General features: G+C 22.9%; 1 protein-coding gene across 1 annotated transcript in view; it reads left to right on the forward strand.

Moving 5' to 3' along the window:
* LOC136989292 (nephrin-like) overlaps nucleotides 1-12,326 on the forward strand; it is a 124,288-nt gene extending 111,962 nt beyond the window's left edge. Inside the window, 3 exon segments of the mRNA XM_067287413.1 lie at nucleotides 8,338-8,432; nucleotides 8,543-8,680; nucleotides 11,698-12,326. Coding sequence (XP_067143514.1) covers nucleotides 8,338-8,432; nucleotides 8,543-8,677 — 230 coding nt within the window. The 3' untranslated portion in view covers nucleotides 8,678-8,680; nucleotides 11,698-12,326.
* Nucleotides 12,327-12,955: the final 629 nt, after the last annotated feature.

Genomic DNA, 12,955 nt, shown 5'->3' on the forward strand with positions numbered 1-12,955 from the left:
AAATTCACATTGTGAAAGAATTTAATATTTACATATAATTTAAATACTGTGTTGTTAATTGCATCTTCTATCTTCCTCTCTTCACGTTATTTCTGATTGTAAGGAGAGAACAATTCTTTACTACCTTAATATAGTCTAAGTAGATTATTTTTATTGTTAATTTTTCATTTATTTTCAAATTTTATCAGAGTTTTTGTAACGAAAATACTTAAGTATTTTTTAAATAAAAATTAGGGTAAATTTAAATGTAGACATTATTTGTTCTTATTGCCTCGAACTGAATTTAAAGTAAACCATAAATTCAACTGAACTGAAAAATTCGATACCTCAATTCTAAATTCACATTATTTTTTCAATTAATTATTTATTTATCGTAATAGGAAGTCACCTCCGTTGTAATGAGATACACTTTAATTATCCGCATTTAAAAATAATAATTGAAAAAATTATGCATTATTACTTTTTATTATTAAACTAAATAAACAATGACATTTTAGCAAGAACGCATTAATTATTTTAAATGAATAAATAGAGGGAAAAAAATTATATAATCTCAAAATCAAGGTTGGAGTTCCATGAAATATCTTACAATATAAATCTTCCATCGAGTACAATCACTCAAAAATGTAATGTCACACATCCTCCTCAGTTCCTCTATCTCTCTACATTCACAACATAAATGAAAAATGGAAAATTTGCCCTGACGTTTTGTACAAATGCATAAATTCACAAGCGAAATCATAAATTAATTTATAAAATAATTCGAAATTTTGATAGAATTTAAACCGTTTGATGATGAAAATGCATAAATTGTCTTTAAAACTTCATTGCAATTAGTGTCTAAAATTTAATTTTCATTAATTTAATTGTTAAAAGTTTAACTTTTTTAAATCAAAATTAACAAGAAAATGAATGATTGTATGCGTATTTTGATGTAAAACTATATGCTGGATATCAGTTACCACTGAAAGAATAATAATTTTAATTAAATTTAAAACAATTTCTTCCATCTAATATCATGAAACATGATATAACATATTCATTACAACTAAGATTATACATTACTCTCTTTACATTCGAATTATTAAATTAAATAAAGATTAATTTATAATTAATTTAAAGATTAACGAAATCTATTGAATTAAATTTAATAATTAAAAGTCAATTATATTTAATATATTACTACAAAATCAATTAATGATGTGTTTAGTATATTAAATTATTAATTTAAAAAACTTAATTTGAATAAATAAATTTATAAGAATTGTAAAATAAACGAGGAAAAATTATGGCATCGTCACAATGCGGAGCTGAAATTTTTAATTATATTTTGAATTATTTAATGTAAAATATATGCTCTCGACTTCAAATTTGTAGCGTCTCGCCCTTGTACACCTCTTGTAAATATATGCTCTCGATCTCAAATTAGTAGAGTAATGTCCCTGTATATCATGCTTTTCCTGTTAACAACAGAGTCATGCTGGTCATCTATGTAATTCCATTCTGGGGAAAGTTTTTGAATTGAAATCACGTGATTTCCGGTTTAGACTGTAAGCTCTTGTATAGTTAATCGAGGCCCCTTAAACGTTTCATATGTGCTTCTAAACATTTCGTATGTGGTCTCGAATTTCATCTATATAACACCGTTTTCATGATTAATTAAGAAAGGGCAGACAGATAGACAGCCGATAATTTTTTCAAATTTAAACCCCCAAAAATTGTTTTAAAATATTTTAATTTTTCAATTTAAAAAAATAAGTTTCTATCAGATAAATTGAATTTGCTTTACTTATACTGCTATTTACAAGTATACTTACTTACCATTTATCTCTTAATATGCATCGTTTGTATGCAGTTACAAGTTTATTTTTTGAATTTATTCGATTTAACTGTAAGTTTTAAATTGTAGAATTGTGCCATTATATCATTTACTTTTCATCCCCTCATACTTTAATATTTCTACATATCAATGATGGGTCTTTCACTTTCAACTAATCCTACTTCTTGAATTGCTTATGACAACGATTTATCATTTTTAGACTGCATATCAACCTGGAGATAATAAATGGAAATTCTTTCTCTCATTCATGAGATTTCCATCATTTTCTTGTCATGTTCTTTGTTCTCTTTCTATTATCATGCGACTTCTAAAATTCTGATTTTTGTTTTCTTTTACACAAGTTTACTTTATTATAAATGAAGTTTGTTTTGTGTTTCTTTCTTGATTTATTTATTAATTTTTGTTTTCTCCAACACATCTAAAGCACATGTAAATCATTTTTTTCTATGCTTACATGAGCTCACTTCAGTTTAGAAAATGGGAAAATATTAATAAATTTAATTAATAAATTTAATATATTGTTGAAAATAGTAACAATATACATAATTTTTAATTTATTTTAATTAATTATTTATTTTACACTGTGGTACAATATCGTGAAAGTGTCAAAAGCGTTTTTGGGAATCGCGTGCTACCGATTGCGAAGGCTAACTTACACGTTCAGATATATTTTGTGCTAAATAAAATGATTAATGGCATTTATTTTAATTTTCAAACTAAATATATTGTTAATTGATTTTATGTTTTATAATTTTTTAAATTTATTGATAATTCAATTAACACTAATCCAAAAAACGTTAAAGAAATTAATTTATGAATATTGCATATATTCAATAATTTAAAAATTTCCTGTTGCCACTTTTATTTTGTTTCCATCAAATTTTCTTTTTCTACGCAAAATTTAATACATAAATAATTAAAAGAATCTTAAAATATTTATTGGAATAATCAGAATGCTTAAATTTTCATAATTTACTAAAAAATGTAATTTTTTTCATCGATGTTTTTATTGAGTTTTTAAGGAGAGAAAGATTTTTAAAAAAATCAAATAAATCTTTATGAAAATTACCAATCATTTAAATTTGTATGAAATAAAACGTTTTTAATAAAATATACTTTTTAAAATTAAGGGAAATTGTTGTTAAGTAATGTTTTAGTATACACTTACTAAAATTGAAAATGCGACTAAATAAAAATATTTGGAAGTAAAAATTTGGCAAGTAAAATAGTACATTTTTGTCATTTGTGCTCATATAGTTTATATATTCTCGAAGGAGTAGAGAGATGAAGACATAAATATTTAAAATTTTATTTAGAAAATTTAAAATAAAATACACTGAATTAACTAAAATAATATTTATTTTACTTTAAAATTTTAAAATTAGAAACAATATTGACTTCTAATTTTCTTTGAAAAAATCTCATTTTAATTAAATAATCAACGGGAATTTTAATTTCCATTAACTGTGAGAATAATTAAACTACGTTCCATATTGTAGGATTATAATTAGTTTTAAACAATAATTTATTTATTAAATATAATAAATTTATATAAGAACATTTTCCAATATTAATCTTTTACTTATAAACAAAATTTTAAATTTTAAATAAAGCTGCGAAGCGATTTATCATTACATTTTATGGTCTTCCAATATGTAAAAGAGGAAATTTATTAATTAAAGTAGTTTTGAATATTTATCTAATCTTATAAAAAAAGTAATTTTACTATTTTAGATTTTCTGAATTGGTTGTAATTTATATAGCTTTATTCACGCGTGAATAGAAACTAATTTTGTTAATGGAATAAGAAAGAAAAGAAATCGAGATCCAGATAGAAAACACGTGTTTGTTTTCGGATGGGATCCGAACCCACATCCTTATTAAGATGACAAAAAGTAGAAGGGGTGAAAAACGTGACGAGTAAGCTACAGAATCGCTTTATCTTACCATTTTATGGGACTCTTAACTTTATATTTTCCTAACTATTTAAGGATAGAGATAATTATTGAAAAAAAAGAGAAAATTCTGTGTAAATATATACAATATTTAACGACAGAAAAACAAAATATTATAGTTAAAGATAAATGATATTCATATGAAAAATTTTTCCATAAATTTTAAAGCAAATGAGACAAATTTTGAAGAAGTTATTGGCTTCGTTGCTTAGTTTCAGTCATTCTTCATGAGGAAACGAAGTCGCAAACTGACTACTTTTTTCCATAAGCATTAGAAAGTAAAGAAAATAATCCGACATTTCCTTCGACAGTGAACTTTTTCCTCTTCTTTTTCTAAAGAAAAAGAGGGGAAAAAATCGGGTGAATATTGGAAACTTTCCAGAAATAAATACAACTAGTCATAAGGATTTATGTTACAGATGCGAACCGAGAATAGCTCAATATTTAAAGTTATAAAAGTAAAACAAATGTAAAAAAATAATTAAAATTTTTTAATAATCTATATAATTTTATAAATATTTAATAATAAATTTATATTCTTTAACGTTTAGTAATATATGTACAGTACATGAATTGCATTTTAGTTATATCTTTTACATTTTAATTTATTAGTATATAAATGTATTTTAATATATTAAAATAATGCATTTATTTCTTGTTTTTTCATTTGTAAATATTGAAAAATTATATATGTTTTTTTATTTGAAAATAAAATAAAAACATCTAAGTTTGTTTTTTCTTTCAACAGTGATTGAAGAATTTGGATTTTGTGGTTTAGGAATGTTTGTAAAATTGTTTCATTTTATTTTATTTCTTTCTTCTTTTCACAAAATTCTTTTCTCTAATGAAGTTATTTTTATTTTATTTATAATTCAATTACATGCATTGTATATTGTATACTCAACCTGTTAGATGTATCCTGGATTTGTTCAAAATATTTCAAATTAAAAAAAACAAATAAACTAATTTAAAATGTGAAATAAAATAAATAACTCAAATGAACATTTCTTAAACTTAAAATTAACATTTTCAATCACTTTTAGAGTTTAAACATGATATAGATAGATATATATATAAAATTGATTTAAGTATAGATTTATTAAGTATAAAATAGAGTTTATCTCTTCTCTATATACTGTATGTCTAAACCCTTTGACCCATCTGCACCAAATTTTTCATTTTTGCTCTCTTAGCCCCAGTGGAAAATATAGGCTACTATGAAATCTGAACACCCTATCCACAGATTTTATCCCCTATCAACTTATAAACCGTTGACTGATCTACATCAAATTTTTCATAATCTCTAGGATCTTGTGGCAAATATAGACTACTATGAAATCTGAATATCCAATTTACTGATTTTATTCCTTATCAAATCCTAAACTCTTTGACCCATATGCACCAAATTTTTCACATTTACTCTCTTAGTCCTTTTTGGTGGACACACCATCCTTTTCTTTGATTTTTATCCCCCTGACCTCCATGAAATATGTAATAATGATAGGATAATAATCAAATTTTTAATATAATTTCCATTTTAGTGTTTGTCCTTATCAGTTTTCACCTGAGCAGTACCAGGCAGCTCTGTTTCTTTATTATAAAAATATATTTTAAGAATATACTTTTATAATAAAGAATACAAAATAAATATGAAGAGAAGAAACACAAAAATTTAATTATTTATTTAAAAAAATAATAATTTTCTATAAAAATTATTAATTAATCAATAAATAATAAACAAATCAGATACTTATTTTTGAAATATTTTAGAATTGTTTTATACTAAAAAAATGTGTAGAATCTATTTAAAACTAAGAAAATATTTAATTAAATAAAAAATGACAATTATTACAAAAGAAAATAATATAAAACTTACTTTAAAAAAGAAAAAAAATAAAATGCAAATGATTTATTTTGGACAACTAAGCAACAGAACTATTAAGAAAGAAAGATATTCTGTCATGTAGGAGTTTGCTGTGGGAAAGATTTGGAAAGTATCCAAAATCTCAGCTATAATTTAGAAAACAATTTGATCTAAACTACCCTTGACCTTCTGTATATAACTGTTAACATTGTATCAAACTAATTACATTAATTCCAAAGCTATATAATATATTGATATCATTATTTATTTGCAAATTGTCTTGGAAAATATGAATTTAAAGTATAAAATTATTATTAAATATCTTTGAAATTTTATTTATTATCTAATTAATGTATTAAATTCTTAGTTTTATTTCTTATAAAGTGTAAAAGGTTAAAAGGTTAATTTATAGTAAAGTTTAATTTAAGAATGGCTAAATTATTATCCCTTTGCTCAAAATAATTTTATAGATTTTTTCCTTAATTAAGAATTCAGCAATTTACCTATTTTCAGAAAATTAATTAATGTTAAGCATTGTTTAAAGTCTTTATTATTGATATCTTCATTCAACTTAAAACATTAAAATCTAAATTATGCATCAGAAAATTCACAGACAGATTTTTAAAGTTTATGTTTTATTTTTATGTTTTCTACGTATTCATGAAAATGCCTAATTAAATAATTATTTGTATGATGTAACGATTTATTCAATTAATTTTTATATGGAAGAAATTAAGGAAAAATGATAAAATTTTAGGAAATATTATTAAACAAATATCATATAATATGTCTTAGATCAATATAAACTTCTTCTGCTGCTGATTATATTGATCAAACTTCAGATTAATCTACAGAACTATATGAAATATTTCATTTAGAAAAGATCAAAACTTATGCAATTATTTGATCTTCATTTATTTTCTCTATATTTGTATTTTACATATTATATATATATATATACATTAGTGATTTAATTAATAAATAAGAATCAATTAAATTAATTTTTTCTTCTGATTTTGTTCACTTATATGATAAAATTAAATGAGATAAATTAAATTAATACCTTCAACTAAACCAGTTACAGCTATAAAAATGATTAAAGTAAATAATTAAGTAAATATTCTTCATTTATAATTATATAAATTATGATTACAGTATATATTAATATTTAAAAAATTTAAATTTTTGCACTTTAAATATCATATTATGATAGTCTCTTCCTTATATTTTTTGTAAAAAAATATTATAAGGAAGAGACCTATATTATATTCCTTATAAGTCTTAAAACATATCAAGATTAGAGTTTTTTCTATACAATAATCACGAATTAAAGCCTAATTATCCTATTAATTCCATTTTATAATTTAATTTCTTGCTTAATTTCATAAATTTTAAGAGTTCTAAATCCACTTTCACGTTCTTTACTTTATTATAATAAAAATAAGATTAATTAATTAAACTATATAAGATAATATATGGTAATAATACAAAAAACAATATAAATTTGTAATAATATAATATTAGAGAAAATGCTTATATTTATAGTTTTTTTATTATCTTGGTTCTTATATGGCACTGATGCTTCGTAAATCACGAATCTGCATGCAACCTCTTATGATCCTCTCTCCGCTCCTCCAATAAATTTTGTTTTTATGAAGACTCTAAAATTTTACGTATTATAGCAAGTGAACGTTATAGAGAAAAAAATGTTTCCAATTTTTCTCTTTGCTAATATATATGTATATATATATTTTTTATTTCTTAATAAATCAATAACTTTAATCAGTATCACATTTCATATAAATTTAATTACGTTATAAACATTTTATACTTGAATTTTTTGCATTAATTTTCGTTATATATCTTTTATAACGATATAAAAATATAATATCAAAACTATTTTTTAAATCGGAGCAAAAATAAGTATCAGGTTCTTTACTTTAACTCGTATATAAGAAGTATATCAAGATACACGATATCTACTATTGATAGTTTTTCCTTTTATAAAACGGGAAAAAAGGATTTTCTGAAGTGAATTCGGAGTTTATTTTGTCTTAAAAGATATGAATTTCGAGTTTATTTTTTTGTTAAAAGTATGCTTTTCTGAGTTAATTTTGTGCTAAAACATATTTAAAATTTCATAATTGAAAAAGCTGACGTCGTTGTTGCTGGACATTCCCAGAATTCGTTATTTTTTTTCATACTGAATAATTGTTATCATTATTTTTAAATCTTCAGATTGGTTCGAGAAACATTAAGAAGATGAAGAAATATCTCCCAAACCAATAGTCCAATTTTCCTGAAAATTTCCAGGAAAATTTCACTCTATCACCGAGACCTTGCTACAAAATTTCAGAAATTTTCAGCAAACGGCAAAAGAGTTAATAAGGTTTAAATTGGTAAAAAAAATCGTGCCCCATACAATAACATCTATACATACAGAAAAAGCCCCGATTTTTTTTTGCAGTTCTTGACATTTAAAGGTCCACCCAGTCCAAAATGCGAAAACATTGAAGGGAGGATTTTTTGACCGATCGTCATACTTTTCTCTGTTATATATAACAGCCGGGAAAGTAAAATAATGCTATTAATATAATAAAAAAATTTAAAAAAAAAACATTATTTTACTAATTTTAAATACTAATTTAATTCTGAAAATCAAATGATTTTAATTCTAGATTACAAAATACAGAATAGCGAAGAAAAACTTCTAGAAAATAATTTATTACAGACAGAATTTACGAGTAATCAAATGCCTGAAATTAAAATAGAAGTAAGTATTTAATGTTAAAAAAAATTCTCTTAGTTTTCAATTAAAGATCAAAGATTTATTTTATGATCTTTCAAGACTTTTAACATTTTATTTTTTTTTTATTTATTTAGGATGAAGATAAAGATACTTACCATTTCGTTCATTCACCGACGAACAGTATTGAATATCCCCAAGGTACTAAACAAATGAAAGTACCTATCAGCAGAATACGACAATGCATAGAGAAATTGCAGACAGAAGTTTAGAAGGTAATTATACACGATTCCACTTGTCATTTATGATTTTTTAAAATCATAATTATGGTATTTATTATTAAATATGTAGTGTAAAATCAAAATTTTTTAAGAAAAGTGTTGTACGTACATTTATATTATTATCTACGAGGACTATTTAATTAGTCGATAATGCAGGTTATTAATTAAAATAAAATATTACATAAACCAAACCTGGAGTAACGAACACCTGTAAACAGCGGCCATTTTTTTTTAATGTTATCATCAGTGGTCGTTGTTCAGAAGTTCGACTGCACTAAAATATTTATAAATTAATTTACTATTTAAAATAAATAACTTAAATTTGTATGTAATATATTATCTCGTACTTAAGCATGAGATAAGGCATTTAATACGCTTATTTTTTAAAATATTTAAATAAAAGGAATAAAACTTGGATAAAATAAAGTTTATTATAACATTTAAAATTAAATTAATTTTAATTATTTAAAAAGTTAATAAATAAGTCAAATCTCTATAAAACGAATCAATTAATATACTTCTTGTAATCCCCTATTTAGCGATATTTGATACGTTTATTTTTTTAAAATGTAAATAAAAATGTTCAAAAATTTAATTTAAGTAATTTTCATGCTTATAAAACGTGAAAAAATATATATTCTTTTTTTATGAACAGTACATATAGGTAGGTTGTAGTTTTAACACAAATCTGTTCTTTCTCTCGACTCTATTGATTAATCCATGCAAGTTAATCGATATAACCAGGAGTAAAATAGGAAAGTATGACAAATAATGCGTATGAAAAATTAAAATCTAAGTATAAGTAAAGTATTTATGAGATCTACGATCGCATCGATTCAAAAAAATACGTATAAAAGCAACCATTTTTATAAGATACCACTACATATTTACTAATTAAATTTCCTTCTTTAATTTTAATAAATTTAAAAGTATTAATATTTTTAATTTTACATGTCGTTTATAATATTTATGTACTTTAATTGACATGCAGATTTTTTCAAATTTTATTTTGCAACGACATATTCAAATTTACATTATATAATGAAAAAAAATCGTGTAAACAGAAGTTTACTTTAAAGCTTGTCTAAAATAATTAAGTAGCCGATTTAACAAATAGGAAAACTTCAATTTATTAAGAGGAGAGAATAGTGACAATATATATATATATATACTTATGAAAATAAATATAAAAATAAATTATGGTTTTCTTACGTACAAAAAATTTATTTTCGGTATATTATATACGCAAACATTTTATTTATTTTTATCTGCATAACATTAAAAATATTTCAAGGAACAAATTTCTATATCTATTTAAATTTAATTTTTCGTTTGTTCATTTTTTATATACACGTATGAATACATACACCTACGCACAATCAGCGTGTATATAAGAATAAAACCTCTAATTAATTAATAAATTTTAATTAATTAATTAATTAATATTTAAGGTATTATTTAAACGAACGATGTTTTTAATTATTATTTTGAAAATTTTTTAAAGAAAAACAATAATTTTTTCTATGAATTTCGAATGGAAGTATCGTGAATTTTCCACAATACTCGAGCATATAGTACGGGTAACGGAATTACGTGTACAATGATCTACATTTGGTAAATCTCTTCCTCTTACATGTACATTACACTAGTTCTGACCCTCTACATTAAACAAATTACTTTAAAAGTTCTGTATATATTTTCTAAGTTAATTCATATGATTAATAAGTAGACTTATAAGAATAAATATCTATACCGCTAATATCACTAAGTCTACAACGCCTCTACCTCGTTTTATCTCATCGTGTACAATGGTATAGTTTACGCGAACTCCTCTCCTTAAAATGTATATGTAATTAATGAACTACCCTTGTATAATAATGACGCAGTTATACATGTAATTTCCTATGATGTTTTCTATCTTATAACATTAATTTCCCTACAATAAATTGAGTAGAATATGTTTGACGTGATAAAAATGTCATCGCATATGACACAATCGAACAATCATCATATTGATAAACAATAACGCGCTCTATCTAATGACGTATTTGCGTAATGTCATTAATTTATATGAAATTCTGTGTATAAATTATCAATAAATATTGCATAAAGATGCATTAATTCTATAAAATTACATCTTTCCGAATCATCTGTTTGGTTGGTGTCAAGGTTTGAATTTTTTTAAAATTTATCACTGAAACTTTAGACAATAATTGAATTAATTAATTAAAATAGTTAATAATTAATTCTGTTAATAATATTTAACAGAATTTACTAATTAAAAATAGAATAAATTTGCAATGAATGAATAATTAAAAAATAAACAACATTAAAGAATAGTTAAGTAACTTAAAGTACCTAAATAATTAAATATTTTGAATAATATTTAACAAAATTTTCTATAATTAAAAATAAATTAAATTCTCTTAAAACTAATTTTGATGGATAAATAATTTAATCAATGAATAGTTCGCAAATAGAATAATATATTTGATCGCAAAATCTCGAGAACGGCGTTAGATATATCTAAGTGGATACCATATGTATAAGTATAAGTATATGTATATAACATATGTATATGTATAAGCTGAGGGCAGAAAGCCCCGATTAACTATATATCAGCTTTCAGTGTAGACCAGAAGTCACATGATTTCAATGCAAAAATTTTTCCCAGAATGGAACTACATGGAAGACCGGCACCACTCTGTTGTTATTAGGATAAGTATGATGTACAGGGGCATGGCACTGCTAATCTGAGATCGAGAGCATATATTTTAAATTAAATAAATTAAGAATGTGAATAAAAAATGCAACTCATCATCATAATTTTTGCTCATTTTATTTATATTTTTTCTTAGGTTAAGTTATTTTCCTTTATGATGAAAGATTAAAGGAAAAATATATATATTTCTATATAAGACTTAAAAAAATATTTAATGTTTAGAAAGAATTTTATGGTAAGATTTTCTTATTTTATAAATATATTTTTATATATATTTTTTCTTTTGTAGAAGCAGCAATGTAGTGATTTATCGACACATTTCATTGAAGATTTGTTCAATAAGTACAGTGCTGTGCAGAACAGTGTATGGTGCTAAACGTTTAGGTTTTCGAACGCGATTCAAGCTGCGATATGGGCCTTCAACAATGATCTGCACATTAATCAAATTGAAGAGATTTCTCAGAAGAATCTAGACATTTTGCTGAATATTTTTGTTTAGGATTCAAAAAAATAAAATAAAGAAATAAATAACTTTACAAATTTTCGTATATATCTTTGGCATTATAAAGATATTTTAGTTTGAATTTTTTGCTTATTTTTTATCTTGCTCCCTTGGTAAAGAATAGCATCTTTTGAAGATTTTATTCACTCATCAACCGTCCTTCAATTTTTTAAGTTTATATATTTATATATACTTTTTATACTTTGATATTATTTACATTAATTTTTATGGTGGATATTTTTATATTTATATAATAAAATTACTGTCAAAAAAATATATATATGGTGCTTCGAGTCGACAACTTGTGTCTACTGATAAAGTTTGCTCATTTCATTTGTCAGGGTATATACACAATTTATAATGAATGTAAAACCTGAAAAATAAATAATTAACTTGCCCAAATATAGATGAACATGAATAAAAACAATTTATGGACATTTTAAATTATTTAAGAAAGAATTTTTAATAATGTTAAGCACATATACAATCTTAAAACTATGCAAAATGTAATATTTTACATTAATTTTTTTGATGAATCAAAATTTGTTTTATGTATTAGTACACGTTTCGGGCTATAATAAAATAGAAAAAATTTAATAAAAAAATTAGAAAATGATTCCTATATTAGCTGATTTTTTAAAAGAAATAAATTGACTTAATTTAGTTTGTAAATAGAAATATTATTAAAATAAAAATTGCAAAATTATTATTTATGTTTATAAATTTTTGATAAGGAAAAAATGAAAATTGATCGACTTATCGTATTTAAAACAATTTATTTTAACAAGAAAACAATTTAAAATAATTTCTGAAATAAGGAAAAAAATCAGAAAAATGACTGAAAATAATACTTTAAAAATAAATATACTTGAAAAATAATGAAAATATTTACATTACGTTTAATAATTTCTCTTTAAAAAACGATCGAAATCCTCTTAAATTAAATATTTAAGATTTATTTAACTTATTTATTACTGTTTAAGAATATAAATTATACAATTTAAGTTCTTAAACAGTACATTACAATATAATTAACATCAGTTTA

Source organism: Centruroides vittatus, unplaced genomic scaffold (assembly GCF_030686945.1).
Source record: "Centruroides vittatus isolate TY-2023 unplaced genomic scaffold, ASM3068694v2 scaffold_464, whole genome shotgun sequence".
Classification (NCBI taxonomy): Eukaryota; Metazoa; Arthropoda; class Arachnida; order Scorpiones; family Buthidae; genus Centruroides; species Centruroides vittatus.